This window comes from Ochotona curzoniae, unplaced genomic scaffold (genome assembly GCF_017591425.1).
Source record: "Ochotona curzoniae isolate NIBS_2020 unplaced genomic scaffold, NIBS_Ocur_1.0 contig_908, whole genome shotgun sequence".
NCBI classification, from domain to species: domain Eukaryota; kingdom Metazoa; phylum Chordata; class Mammalia; order Lagomorpha; family Ochotonidae; genus Ochotona; species Ochotona curzoniae.
This window is the reverse complement of record NW_024466607.1, coordinates 10,272,854-10,287,574: the sequence shown is the minus strand read 5'-3', so window position 1 is coordinate 10,287,574 and position 14,721 is coordinate 10,272,854. Positions and strand designations below refer to the sequence as shown.

The following is a 14,721-nucleotide window of genomic DNA, read 5'->3' as shown; positions in this document are numbered from 1 at the left end:
AGCAGGTGCCTGGACAGAAGAACAGAGAAGATACAGCCCCACCTGGCTGCCAGCATCCACTGCTTACCCGAAAGATACTTGACCTGCGCCATCACATACATGGACTCCATCAGAGCGGGCGCTGCTTTGACCACAGGAGTCAAGATGAGGGCGACTTGTTTAAGAAGCGGGGACACCATCTGGCCGGGCGCCCGGGGCTGCAGAAGCACAGGGGACTGACTGAAAAATACCCCAGATCATCTCGGAAAACACCAGACAACATGGGACACATATATACTATATCCCCCGCTGACCGGTGACCCATTCCTCCTAGGGGACCCTGCTTCATCCACCCTTGTCCCTTCGGTGCCTAGAACAAGGCCTGGTGTCCAGTGACACACCACTTAGCAGACACTTGCTGAGTGCTACCCTGCCTGGCGTGGAGGGGAGACAAGAGATGTGAGCATGTAGCCCTTGTCCACGAGGGATCTTAACTGGCTAAGAAAGTGGGATAAGCAGTCTAGGCTAACATATTGCCTAGGAGGATTCGGAAGGAAATGGAGCCAAGGTCTAGTGTAAGGTAAAGGTGGGGCATGGGCCAGCAGCACCTGCTCCTTGGGTGTGGTCCCTGGGCCCAGCAGTATCAGCATCAGCATCACCTGGGAGCTTATTAGAGCTGAAAGGCTTTGGGTCTCACCACCAGAGTCTGCGTGAACAACTTCCCAGGTGATCTGTGTGCTACATGTTCTGAGACCCGCTGCTCCCCCAACCCCCTGCCCTCCAAGGTTCCACCTGCCTGGGGACTGTGCCCTATCCCTTCAGTTACGGCACCTCAGCTTGCACATCAGGCCCTTGCTGTGCCGAAAGATGTTCTGTTCACCTGCTTGGAGCAGAAGAGCAGGTACTCCTTGGCCACACAGACCAAAAAGAGGGGGTCCAGCTTTTCGAAGTACTCGCAGCTCATAGGGAGGCCTTGAATGCCACTGAAGTGGAGCTCCACAGCCTCCTGGAGCAGCGCTGTGACTTCCAGATCCCCCTTGTTCTTCTTGGATGCCAGAAGAGCTTGCAGGAAAACCAGTACCTGTGGAAGCAAGGTTCACTCCCAGTGGCAAGGCCGACCTGGGCAAAGTGGAGATCCCAGCCGTCTTGGCTGCTTTCTGTTGGAAGCAAGCACGCAGGGGCAAGAGGGCAGGGGACACGATGCCAGGGACTCTCCCCGGCCCCTGACACTCCTTCCCGCCTCCCCAGGAGCTCTGACCTCAGACTTCCTCAGGGACTGCTGCACCTCCTTCAGGAATTCCAGCTGGTGTTCAGCCTCCTCCAGGTGGCCTTCCAAGATCTGGCACCAGATGATCCCTGGGAAGGGACAGAACAAGGCTGAGCGGCCAGCTCTAGAGCAGGGAGCAGCTAGTCATAGGCTCATGGGCCTGGGGGAGACAGAGGAAGGAAGTGAGGGGCACAGTGCCAGGGCATGAGAGCTCTTCCAACAGCTTCACAAACTCAGAGTGTAACACAGCATTTGCAGGGAAATAAATAAATAAAAACAAGTCACAGGGCTCCACAGAAAACACGGCCCTCGCTCATGCTCTGGGCTTAACAGTGTCTCTCCCACAGTCCCCAGTGGAAATCATTATTGACCATTTGGGGCATGTTCCCTTCAACACTGTTCTATTTGTTTGGTTGTTTTTAAATATTTATTTATTTATTTGGAAAGGCAGATTTACAGAAAGAAAGAGAGACAAAGATCTTCCCGTTCACTGGTTTATTCCCCAAATGGCCGCAAGGGCTGGATCTGAGCTCATCTGAAGCCAGGAGCCAGGAGCTTCTTCCGGGTCTGCCGCATGAGTGGAGGGTTCCAAGGCTTTGGGCCATTCTCTACTGCCTTCTTAGGCCACAAGCAGGGAGCTGGATGGGAAGTGGAATAGCCAGGTCACAAACCGGTGCCCAGATTGGATTCCAGCGCTTACAAGATGAAGGTTTAGCCACTGAGCTATTGTTCTAGACCATCTATGTATATTTTTACCATGTCTTTAGCTAATCTGGTAGCTTCTAGTTTTTTATGCAAATAAATAGGACATTTTTCTTTGCAGCTTCTGAGTTTTTAATCAGGTTTTTAAAAATCTTCTAAGTTCATGTTGACACACTTAACACTGGGAATTTGAGTGGTGTGAGGTAGGGAGTGATCTTGACTTTTAATTAAGTCGCTGAACAGCCTGCTGCTCTGCACTGGGGACGCCCGTGTCTCAGGTGTTTCTTGATCTTACCTAGCACTGGGCTCAAGCTGACTTGAGTTTCTGCAGTTTTGTGCTGTGCTTTGACCTTGAGAGGACCGATCTCGTTTCCTCTTACTTTTCTTTCACAGACCCTCCCCAGCTGCGTCCAGAATGCTTAACTGCTCACCGTCTTCCTACTTGCCACCTGGCGTGTCAGCAAACAGCCCAGCCCACTGATTGGCCCGCCTACAGGATCTTTCCCTCCATGATGCTGTTTTCCATTTTCAGTAATGTTCTTTTGTTCTCTCTGCCCCTTTCATAGTACAGTAGGCTAGCCAAACACACCGAATGTGTTTCAGAGGAGCAAAGTCTTCAATGCATCCAGGCTTAACTCAGCTGCTCTGAGGGCTACTGCCCTGTCTGGTCCCCTCGGGCCACTCTTTCAGATTGCTGGATGATCTGGTGATATAGGACCAGAATGGAAAGCATTGTCATCAGGCAGGTTTCCCAAATCCTCAAGGTCACTCGCTGGTTGTCCTGCCAGAGCAGATAGGCTGGTGACCCAAGGGCACATGAGTGGGCAAGGGCCAGGGCCAGGGCCGGGGTAAGAGACACAGGTTCTCTGGGTGCTGGACTTTCCTCTGACTGATCATTGGGGTTTCTCCCTTAAATGAGGAAGTGGGCAGGGATTCAGACTGGCCCAGGGAACATGCCAGGGGATTGTGGCTCTGTGTGGAACAGTTAGGTCTGCTTTGTTCTTTAGGTTCCTGAAGAAGGTGGGAAGTCGCCAGGAGCGGGGTGGGGGTTGGGTGGCTCAAGGCCCACGTGAGTGGGCACCTCCTTGATGTCCACCTCTGGATCGGGCATGGCAGCACCCATTCTCCCAGGGTCTTTTCACTTCATGCTTAACGTGCAACATGGTGACCCCAAACTTCTCTTCCGGGTAAAAGCAGGTCAGATGTTTCCTGAGCTGCTCCATCTCTGCCCAAGCCCTACTTAAGAGTGTCCGTAAGTTTCAGACCACTGAGCTCACTGCACCTTCTAGAAACAGGAAGTTCTCCAAAGTTTCCCACCCTCATAAGGCACTTCCCATGTTTCTGGGTCATGATGAATTTGTTAAATTTTCAAAATGTCACCACTTTCGGGGGATTTGAGAATACAGGAGGGACATGGGTCTTAAGGGGTCAGTTTGCTGGAGGCCATGAGCACCCATGCTGACAATTACACTGTGTGGAGGAGGAGCCTGAAGCTGGGGCAGGAGCAAACCAGCTCTCAGGCTTGTAGCATGTGGCTTCCTTGGCCGCTAGCCCAATGCAGCTATTTCAGAATACACTTGGGACTGTGGCATGTTGGGGTACTTTGGGGAAGGGAAAAAAAAAAAACGGGCAAAATGAAAATGGGGATCTGGAAGATTATCTGACATTTATAGAAGGGATTAAAAAAATCACATCTGGACAGACAGGGAAGTAAAACTCCCCAACTGACTGTCTGATGCCCTTCAGCTAGGGGATCTGGGAGGGAGGTATCTGAGGGCTGTGTGTGTGTGTGTGTGTGTGTGTGTGTGTGTGAGTGTGCATGAGTAAGTGTACCTGTGTGTATACATATGTCAGGCGTGTAAGTGTGCCTGTGAGTGCATACCAGTGTATATGTGTGCACAGTTGTGAGTTGGGTGTGCACGTGCCTGTGCGAGTGAATGTATGTTGGTGGGGCAAGGGAGTGGAACAGTCTCCAACACTGGCTCTGAGCAGAGGCAGGGCCCAGCAAGGACAAGGGTCAGGCTGCCAATCTTCCAGCAGCATCCGTTTGGACAGCCACGGTTCCATGTAGATCACACCTACGCTTGTGGGAAGTCTTCGGATCACATGCTGAACCCCTACACTCACAAATCCTCTACGGAGAACAACTCCACTGTCCCCCTACCCTGACCCCACACCCATACCCGGAGCAAGCACAGACCTGTCAGGGCAGCCTTGCTGTTCCCGTCCAGGTTCATGGCCTCGGAGTACCACAGGAATGCCTCCTTCACTTGATTCCGCAGGATGAGGAGGTAGCCCAGCTCAGTGGCCACCTGGGCATAGGAGGGCTTGGCCAGGAAGATGCGCTCCAGGAAGCTCCCCACCTGGTGGAGGACAGCCTGGTGCCTCCCACACTGCAGGAATGGGGAGGAGGGAGAGAGAAGAAGGGTAATCTAGCTTGTCCAGACCTCCTCAGCGGAGTCCCACTATAAAGGAGGGCACAGAATGGGGCTGGAGGGGAGGGGGCGCTCTGGCAAAACTGGGTAGGCTCAGGAACCCGGCTCCAGCTACAGGGACCTCCAAGGGACCTATTCCCCCTGTCTGGCTACAGTAAACTGGTGCAAGGACTCTCACAAGGAGGTTTTTCAAAGCCCAGAGCTGGGTGAGAGGAGCTTTTTATGCCCAGGGTTGGCCATCCCCTCCCTGTGGCTGCCTTGCATGCCACATTTCTGGTGGTCCCTGATCCCCCAGAGCTGCTCTGGTTCTCAGCCAGCTTTGGTCTGGGCCTGCAAGGTCTGACAAAGACACAGATCCTTGAATAATAACCTTCTCTAGCTTGGGCCTTCCTTGATGGCAGAAAGACCTGAGCAGGCCAGCAGCTGTCCCAGGTTGCTTCTGGGGAAATCAATATTGGCTAGAGCTGGGCGTGGCTCTACTGAGACCCCACCTTCTTTCTCCAGATCAGGTGCCTTAAGACCCCAGGAGGGACGTCTAAGTCCACAAGGCTGTAGGCAGGCACCAGTTGGAGGCAGGGAGGCTGGGAGGTGTTGGATCTGGAATGGAAGGCGAGGAGCAGGTGCTAGGGGAGTTTCTCAGGGGAGCAGAGGTTTCCAAAGGACAGCAGCGTAATGCACCATTCCCGAAACGGAGCGACGCTTCATACCAGTCGGCTGACCACAAGGATTTTTTTAAGATGCAGGGTTGGATTCTGGGGCTCTCTCATCTCCAGTGCTATGATCAGGTTACTAACATGCTCGACAGCCTGCCGGGAGAAAACAGAGGAAATAGTCAAATGCAGAAGAACTGGGCAGTAGCTCCCAGTCCTGGCTGTGCTTCAGCATCCATTGGGAGATTTAAATGCTCACACCAAGACATCCTCTCCCTACCACACACCCACACACAAGAGAATCAGACTCAACCAGACTGCAGTCCATGGCCCCGGCCCAAGAATTATTTTGAAACCCCATAGGGGGAGCTTGCTGCGATGTCATTCACTCCTGAGCTACCCCCTCAGACTCTGAGTCTGGGAAGAGAAGCTACCCTGTGAGATCTAAGGAGGCAGAGTCAGGAGAAGAGTCGCACAGTGTCCACTCCACAGCCTGTCAGGCCCGCAACAGACCATCCGGGCTGGTGCAAGGCCTTGGCCCCTTGTTGGTGGTGGTCACCATGTTGGCCGGTGCTTCCATCAGTACAGAACACCCTTCAACAGCCTTGTGGGTCAGGGTCGCTGCCCAAACCTTCCACACTGAAGGCGAGGAGGCAGAGGGTTAGGCAGATAAGGGACTATTGGGCTTTGGTTTTGTTTTGTTTTTCCTAATGCTTATTTCCATCTACTTGGAGGACAGAAGGAGAGCAAGAAGAACAGAGTTTTTCCATTCCCTGGCTTGCTTCCCAGATGCCCATAGCAGCCGGGGCTGGGAATTCCATGTGGCTCTAGCACAGCTGTGATAGGAAGCCAAGTCCTTGAGCCCTGAGCTGTCATACCTTCTCCAAGGCACATTAGCAGGAAGCTGGATCCCAGGCGTAGCCTGGTGGACGGGTGGGCATAGGGGTGGAGGTGAAGCAAGGGCTGGCTCTGTGTGCTAAATCCACCCCAGGATTTTGACCACCAGGCTGGACCCCAGCAGGCCTGCCCAGTGCTAAGGATGAATCCGTTCTTTGGTTCCTACCTAGAGGCAGGGCTGGGGCCTTCGCTGAGAGCTCCTTCTAAAGACGGATTGTGTGCTCCAACTCACTCCACCCCACAAAACCCACAATCTCAGAAGAAACCAGAAGTTCCCTCTTCCCACGAGGACCCCTTAGAGACTCTTAATGTGCCCTCCTCTCCACAAACCAATATACTTTGTTTATTCAAAAGGTGATGCTTCGGCTAAAAATACAAACTTTTTTTTTTTTTAAACAACACATCTGAGCACTGAGGTTTCATGGTACATTCTAGAAGTGGGTGTTGTGTTGCAGTGCAGTCGGTTAAGCTACCACATGGGATGTGCCAGTCAAAAGAGCCCTGGCTGCTATGCTTTCCATCTCGCTTCTTGCTAATAATGCATGTTGGAAGGCAGCAGATGATGGCCCAAGTGCTCGGCCCCCTGCCACCTATACAGGAGACCCAGGTGGAGTTCTGCAATCCTAGGTTTGTTTAGCTTGGCCCGGTCTTGGCTATTGCAAACCTTTGGTGAGTAAATCTCTATTTCTCTCTTTGTGTCTTGCTCTACCTTTTGAGTAAGTGAAAATAAATAAGATTAGTAATAATAAAAAGGAATTCTAGGTGTTTCTGCTTTTGAGATCTGGCTTAGATTCTTTGGGAAATGCCAAGGCTTAAGTACAAGCCTGGGACTTGGTGCTACTTGGTATTGCCTGGGCAATTCCAGCCATTGTCTTACAGAACGGCATTTCCACAGGGCTGGTGCCATGGCATAGATTAAGCCTCTGCCTACAGCATGGACATTCCATATGGGTGCCATTCAAGTTCCGGCTGCTCCCCTTCCCACCCAAAACACTGCTATTTTGCCTGGGAAAGCACTGAAAAATGGTCCAACTTTTTGGGTCCCTGAACCCATGTGGGAGACCCAATTCCTGGCTTTGGAACTGGCCTAGCTTTGGCCACTGTAGCCATTTGGGGAGTGATCTAGAAATATAAAAGATTTGTCTCTCCTTCCCCTCTATAAATCTGCCTTTCAAACAAAAATAAATATGTATATACATTTTTTAAATGCCAAGTCCTGGATTCTGCGACACTACCATGACACCTTCTCTCTGATTGGATTATCACAGCTTGACAGACACTGTTCTGCACTTTCCCATTTATCTCATGGAGTCATTGTCACAACCTCAGCTGTGAGGAACTATGTCCGCCTGACATGTGAGGTGCCTGAGGCTTAGCCCAGAAGAGCCACCTGCCCAGGGTAGCATGAAGCAGCCCTGGCATCAATCTCAGCACCCGAGTGAGGTTTCCCAGCCACACAGCTCAAAGGGCCAATCAGAGCAGGTATCCCAGTGGTGTGGAAAGGGGGATGCAAGGCTCCAGGGGTCCCTCTAAGGCCTTGAGGATGGGGAGGCTTACAAGTCACCAGGGATTCCTTCTTCCCTCTGTCCCGGGGTTCAGTATCTGAGTCTTAAGGAGAACTTACTGTGGTCATGTTTCCTTCTCTTGCAAGCTCATGCACAGCTAGAGTTTGGTAGGCATCAATGTTGTTCTGGTCTCTTTCGAGGATTCTGAAATGGGAAGAACCACAGGGACTGGAAGGTCAAGAAGCAAGATCGGGATGGTAGGCTGGCACTTCTGAAGGCCCTTTAATACCTGTTTCCCGCTCTGCTTTCAGCAAGAGAATTTCCAAATTAGCCAGGCACTAGGTTGCCCAGAATAAAGACTACATTTCCCAGGCTCCCAGTTCAGCCTCAGTGTGGTCATGTGACCAAGTCTTGGCCAATGAGAAGCAGGTGAAAGTGATACCTGTGCTGTGCAGGTGTGTTCAACAGCAAACTTTTTGTACCCAAATAAACTCCTCCCACTTTTCCATGAACTTTGGAAGTCCCCTCAAATAAGGGATGAAAGGAAACACACCCAGACAGAGTCGAGTTTGAATCAAGACAGAATCCTAGCAACACTGGTAACCAAGAAGGCTCCCATGAGGGAAGGTGTACGGTGCCAGACTCGACCTGTTGGCATCAAACACTGGCTCCTTGCATATGGGTGCCCAGAGCCAGGGCAGGAGAACCTGTGCATGCCCATGGTGTGGCCTTTTGCCAGGAACTGCTGGGTAAGCTGCTGGCCCGAGGCCCAGACTCCAAAGCCAGCTCCTTCAGGACCCTGTCCAAGTCTCCACGGTGAGAGGGGAGCTGAGGGCTCATAGTGGCACTGAACATGTGGCACGTGTGAGCTGGCCAGGGCAAGCTGTCTTTCCATCAGCTTCCAGCCCCTCTAGGTCAAGGCAGGGAGTCTGGCCTCGTGAATAAACTGCCAGTGAAGATGCCCGTGTCCCACATCAGGAGTGCTTGGGTTCGATGCCTGCCCTCCGGCTCTCAAGTTCAACTTCTCGGTAATGTAGACGCTTGGGAAGCAGCAGTGATGTTCAAGAAACTGGGCTTCTGCCACCCACATGGGAGGCCTGGGTGGAGATCCTGGCTCTCCCTCCGCCTTTGCCAGCTTGGTGCCAGCCATGGGGGCTATCTGGGGAGTGAACCAGCAGATGGGAGCTTGAACTCTCTCTGCCTCTCAAATAAGTTAAAAAAAAAAAAAAAACGAATAAAAGGGTCATGTTCCAGTTCTCATTAGAGGAACTAGGAGGAGACAGTCTTTGCATGCTTGTTGTGTGTGTATTTTTATTTTTAGAACTGCTGTGTGTGAGGGACTTCTTCAAAAGTTCATGGAAAATGTGTGTTCTAAAAATACGCATCAGTGTAAGCAATTTTTTTTTGCACCAACATGAATTCATCTTTTCCTGTCTTCCCACCAACTTTCCGAAGAACCCGCCCGCTACCACGTAATTCATGAACAAGTGCAGAGTGGTGACTCCCAGTTCATCAACGATTCTGTGGGAGAAAAATGAGGATTTTTATGCCTTCAAATCACTGTGAGAAAACCAAGTGCTGCAGGCCTGAGGAGATACGCTTCAGCTGTCTAGAAAAGGCTTAATCACAAAGCCTTCTGCAGATGCTCCTGCTCTGCAACCTATCTATATTTTTGTCCACAGAGTTCCCGGGTCACCTTTACTGGATGCACGGTTCCCGCCAGTCCCAGTGACCCCATGTGGAGGTGACCCTAAAACTCTCCAGGTCACTGATGCTCTTTCCCCCCTGGGGTGTTCCTTGTGATTTAAAGCAACAACAACAACAAAACTAGAGGCCAGTGTTGTAGTGCATAAGGCCAAGCCACCACCTGAGGTGTTGGCATCCCATATGGGAACAGGTTAGATTCCTGGCTGCTCCACTTCTGATCCAGCTTCCTGCTTACGTGCCTGGAAAAGTAACAGTGGATGGCTTAAGTGCTTGGGTCCCTGTGCCCATCTGGGAGACCTGGAAGGAATGTTCCAGCTCTGATCATTGAGGCCATTTGGGGAGTGAACCAGCAGATGGAAGGTCTCTCTGTCTCTCTCCTACTCCCTTTGTAATTCTGCCTTTCAAATAAAAACAGATCTTTAGGGCCTGGCGGCGTGGCCTAGTGGCTAAAGCCCTTGCCTTGAACGCACTGGAATCCCATATGGGCGCCAGTTCTAATCCCGGCAGCTCTACTTCCGATTCAACTCCCTGCTTGTGGCTGGGAAAGCGGTTGAGGACGGGCCAAAGCTTTGGAACCCTGCACCCTTGTGGGAGACCTGGAAGAAGTTCCTGGCTCCTGGCTCCAGATCGGCACAGCACTGGTCATTGCACTCACTTGGGGAGTGAATCATCGGATAGAAGATCTTCCTCTCTATCTCTCCTCCTCTCTGTATATCTGACTTTGTAATAAAAATAAAAATAAATCTTAAAAAAAAAAATAAAAACAGATGTTTATATAATGTGGATAAATTTCACCTACACCAAAATGCAGGAGCTCAGCTTTTTCTGTTTTGTTTATTGCTTATTTAGGAGGCAAAGAGCTCGCAGCCCCTGGTTCACTCCCCCAAGTGACTGCTACAGTCCAGGGTTAGGCCAGGCCAAAGTCAGGAGCTGTGGAACTCTATCCTGGCCTCCTGCGTGGGTGGCAGGGACCCAGCTACTTAAACCACGGCTGCTGGAGCCTTCCATGTTGTGCTTTAGCAGGAAGCTGGGATTGAGAGCAGAGCCAGGATACAAACTCAGGCGCTCTGAGAGGGGATGTGAGACTCCCAACGGGCCTCTCAGCAGCTGGACCAAACACTTGCACCTCTGTCTCTTGATTCATTTTAGACTACAGCTCCTGGCCTCGGGTGGCCACGGGTGAGTATCTGATTGGCTCTCAGCCATTCTCTCCCTCCTCCCCCCTCTCCAAAGCTATCCTATTTTTACTTCCCCCAGCCTGCCTGGCTGGGTCACAGTCATCTTTGTAGTGGGCCTTGTAAGCAAGCAGCACAGGAAGAAGTCTTACCATGTGTGGGGTTTCAAGCTTTTGGGCACCAAAACAGACTCATGCTTTAATGGTATTTTCCATGAGCTTGCTGAAATGCCCTTACATCGGCTTAGAGGGAAGGAAGCAGCTGGTATAGGGGCCCCGCCCTTACCTGTATGCTGTCTCTACCACCTGCTCCCAGTTCTGCTGGGCCAGGAAGAGTCGCATCTTGAGGACGAGGGCGGGCAGGAAGTTGGCAGAGGCTACGGCGAGCTGGTTCACCACCTCCAAGGCCCCTGAGTAGTTGTACTGCATCATAAGGTACCTGGCCTGCAAGGGTGGGTGAGGGGTGAGGGGGCGTGGTCCAAGAGGGTAAGGTCATCAAGTGCACAGAGGGCAACAAGCATCAGTGTCGCCATCCAGATGGGCTCAAGCAGGCGGCCACTGAGGAGACAGCCTCCGGGAGTAACCAACTGTCTGGCAGAATAGGGCAGGGTCCCTGAGAGAACAGGGTGGAAAGCCCAGATGGACAAGGAAGCAATGGACTCCACTCATCCCCGAACCCTGACCCCACCCTCAACCTCTGGCTCCCCACCAAAATGAAACAGAAACTCAGACCACACAGCAACGAAGGTGAGAACTAGAGTGGACCCTGGGCTGTTGGGTGACCCATAGCCCAGTTGATCCTCTCTGGGTCCCGTGGGATCCAGCTAGGGATCCTCTACTGCCCACCTTTCCCATCAGCCCCAGCACATCTTTGCTGTCCTGCAGTCCTTGCTCCAGGTACTTGATGGATTTCTTCACAACCTGAGGGTTGTCTGAGGTGAGGTCCACCCAACCTCTAAGCACAGAGTCCTGAGGGAGGGACAAGAAAGACAAAACCCTCGGTCTCCACACAGCCCTGAGCACTCGTCTGCTCACCTACCACTTGGCCCTGTAGCTCCCCCTGCAGACCAAGTCCCTGCATCTGATTCACCATTGCTATTCTTTTTTTTTTTTTTTTTAAAGATTTATTTTTATTATTTTTTTATTGGAAAGGCGGATATACAGAGAGGAAGATCTTCCGTCCGATGATTCACTCCCCAAGTGAGCCGCAACGGGCCGATACTATGCCGATCCGAAGCCAGGAGCCTCTTCCGGGTCTCCCACGCGGGTGCAGGGTCCCAAAGCTCTGGGCCGTCCTCGACTGCTTTCCCAGGCCACAGGCAGGGAGCTGGAAGGGAAGCGGGGCTGCCGGGATTAGAACCGGCGCCCATATGGGATCCCGGGCGTGCAAGGCGAGGACTTAACCACTTGCGCCACCGTGCCGGGCCCGCACCATTGCTATTCTTGACAGCTCCACCCAGGAGGCCCCTGGAGGAGGTCTTCCTTCAGGTGCTCCACCTGCTTGAGGCCCTCTCACCTAGTTCACCATGGCCATTTTTATACTTAGAGTCAGGCCAGCTCACAGGGGCCCAGACAGGGCTGTGTTGTCCATGCAAGAGCCAGGCCCTGCGTGTGAAGCCAAGGATGTCATCTGAGAGGCTGAGCAGGTGCTAGGTTGAGCTCATGGGCCTAGTGCTTGTACATGTCTTTGCTCAGCCTCTCCAGGCTGTTGGGATAGGCCAGATCTGGCAGGTGGGACTGAGGGTGGGGTTGGGGGGCGGCACTTGCAAGAAACCTGTCCTGAACAATTATCATTTTTTAAGGAGCCTTTTCAAATATTTGTTTTGTAGTCACTGCCCTTTTTGAAAAAAAAAAAATATATATATATGCATATATATATATATATTTTTTTATCCCCTCCAACTATTTATTTTATTAGAAAGGCATATTAACAGAGAGATGGGACAGGAGTTTCTTCTGGGTCTTCTATCCAGGTGCAGGGTCCTAAGGCTTTGGGCCACCCTTTCCTGCTTTCCCAGGCCATAAGCAGGGAGCTGGATGGGAAGTGGAGCAGCCAGGACATGAACATGTACCCATATGGGATCCTAGTGCTTGCAAGGTAAGGATTTAGCCTTTGAGCCATTGTACTGGGCCCCCCTTTTGGAAACTATATCACAGAGTACGGTCAGTGCAGTGGTCCAGCAAGTTAATTCTGCACCCTGTGGCACCGGCATCCCCTATGGGTGCTGGTTCCTGTCCCAGTTGTTCCACTTCCCATGCAGTTCTCTGCTCATGGCCTGGGAAAGCAGTGTTTGGGCCCCTACAGCCACATGAGAGACCTGGAAGAGGCTCCTGGCTTCAGCTTGGTTCAGCTTTGGCTGTTATGGCTCTTTGGGGAGTGAACCAGTGGATGGAAGATCTTCTGTCTCTGTGTCTCCTGCTCTCTGTAAATCTGCCTTCCCAATAAAAATAAATCTTAAAAAAATCACAGATTACCTATGTGTGATGTGCTATACAATAGTTGTGTTTCCTACGTTCTTTTCATTTGCTCCTCCAGGAATCTACTTATGTCCTCACTCACTGCCATCAGCCCAGTTAAGAGGGGGAGGCTTCCAACCCTACCTCTGGGGCAGATGCATTACGCGAGAGCCCTGCTAGAAGTTCATGGAAAATGGAGCAAGAAGACCATACCTGTTCAGGTGTTTTAGAGACTCACACCGAGTTTCCACAAACACCGTGAGGGCGCCTCGTGTCAGTACCACACCATATGAACCATCTAGAAACCTCCGCCTTCTCCCAGGAGGGAGGCAATGCCCAATCTGGTCAACTCATTTGGAATTTTCAACATACAACCAGGGAAGTTGGACTGCTGGGTAAAAACTTCTGGTTTCTAAATGTGAGCTGTTAATTCAGGATTTAAAACCAGAGACAAACATACCATGTAGGCTACAGAAAACCCTATCTAGACACGACAATCCAGACACATGGCAACGGGCCACCTCTACCAAGCCCTGAGACATGTGAGCTGGTGCGTGGAGCACTTGAGTGACCCAAGGTCTTGTCCATTCCTCAGTGTGGCCTCCCTGGGTTACAGAAACTTTGATGGGAGAAACGTGCCAGGCTGGGGGCTGGTGAAGCCTTGAGGCCCACAGCGGCGGTACCTCTCCAGAGCCGTTGGAGGCCTTCAGGCTGTGGTTGAGGTACTCCTTAGCCTTGTCGGGGTGGCCAGCGAGCCACAGGAAGAGGCTGGCGTAGTACCGCGCAGACGCACTGGCTGACTTGCGGGTTTCCTTCAGGCTGTGCTCCAGCTCCTCAACGGCTTCTCGGTCTGTGAAGCCAAGGGTGGAAGAAGAGGGTGAATGAGGACCTGGAGCCATGCCTGGGTCCCTGAAGGAGGGACCTCTCTCCACACACAGGCATGCCACGGGAGAGGGGGCACCGCACACACCCTGGCTCAGGCTGGCGCATGCACCTGCTTCCCAGTCGGGGCTGAGCAGAGCAGCACTTACCGATGGTCTCGCAGCACTTGTGGGCGTAGAGGAGGGCCATGACGGAGCACAGGGTCACGTCCGGGTAACTCCGCATGCTCTGCAGCTCGCTGATGGCCTCCTGGATGCGCTCTGCCAACACAATCCATGAGGGTGCTGAGCCCTGAGGGCAAGTGCCTGCGCGAGGGCAGACACGCAGGTCCCAGGGCATTCCCACCAAATCTACCCCCGGGCGCTCCCAGACACTGGCTAGGGTAGATGAGGCTTCCAGGGGTGGAGACTGCCCAGCCCTTACCTTCCCCGAGGAGGCCGTAGGCTTTGAAGAAGTGCAACACGGGGTCATTGCTGAATCTCTCCAGGCCCGCCGCTGCGGCCTGCTGCACGTGGCGGAAGTACTTTTCCTGGCTATAGTACACAATGGTGGCCTGCGTGGAGGAAGACAACTCTTACAGACATGCCCAGTCCCTTCCCTGGTCATCTGCTGCCCTCCCTGCAGCTCCTTCACTCCTCCTCATCTCAGCAGAGGTAGACGGAAGCGGCTCAGGCAGGCCTGGGCACAGGTCGGCCAAAAAGTGAGTTAGGAGGAGGCTGGGGACGGCTACCAGGTCGTGACTGACGTGAGACCAGGGCTGTGGAAGCCGGTCTTCAGAAGGCAATTGGGAAAAAAAAATCTGAGAAATCACACCACATGGCTGCAGTTACTGGCTGGGGGCGGGCCACCAGTCAGGACGTGGGGTCACGGTCAGAGTCCCAGTGTCCTCGAGGGCGCAGCCAGGTCACGCACCAGGAGGGAAGAGTCACTGCGGTTCATCTCCGGCCGGGGGGGCGGATCCGAGTTCCTGGGTCGGCTGAGGAAGGCGCGGTTCACACTCGCGCGTCAGGGTCCAGGGTGTGCCTCTCGCGGCCGGAAGTTGGCAGGCGCGCGCGTCCTTAGAAAC

General features: G+C 52.7%; 1 protein-coding gene across 3 annotated transcripts in view; it reads right to left on the bottom strand.

Annotated features, from left to right (window-relative positions):
- Positions 1 to 14,594, bottom strand: part of TTC21A (tetratricopeptide repeat domain 21A) — a 28,288-nt gene extending 13,694 nt beyond the window's left edge. For 2 of the 3 annotated variants that reach the window (XM_040994930.1, XM_040994931.1), the window contains exons 1-12: positions 14,568 to 14,594; positions 14,079 to 14,208; positions 13,805 to 13,915; positions 13,457 to 13,623; positions 11,163 to 11,285; positions 10,603 to 10,760; positions 7,555 to 7,639; positions 5,091 to 5,189; positions 4,149 to 4,341; positions 1,238 to 1,335; positions 860 to 1,060; positions 68 to 197 (exon numbers count right to left, since the gene is read on the bottom strand). In XM_040994930.1, the coding sequence (XP_040850864.1) occupies positions 68 to 197; positions 860 to 1,060; positions 1,238 to 1,335; positions 4,149 to 4,341; positions 5,091 to 5,189; positions 7,555 to 7,639; positions 10,603 to 10,760; positions 11,163 to 11,285; positions 13,457 to 13,623; positions 13,805 to 13,915; positions 14,079 to 14,208; positions 14,568 to 14,594 (1,522 nt within the window). The remainder of the gene's footprint in view (positions 1 to 67; positions 198 to 859; positions 1,061 to 1,237; positions 1,336 to 4,148; positions 4,342 to 5,090; positions 5,190 to 7,554; positions 7,640 to 10,602; positions 10,761 to 11,162; positions 11,286 to 13,456; positions 13,624 to 13,804; positions 13,916 to 14,078; positions 14,209 to 14,567) is intronic. The other variant, XM_040994932.1, reaches the window with a different exon arrangement.
- Positions 14,595 to 14,721: the final 127 nt, after the last annotated feature.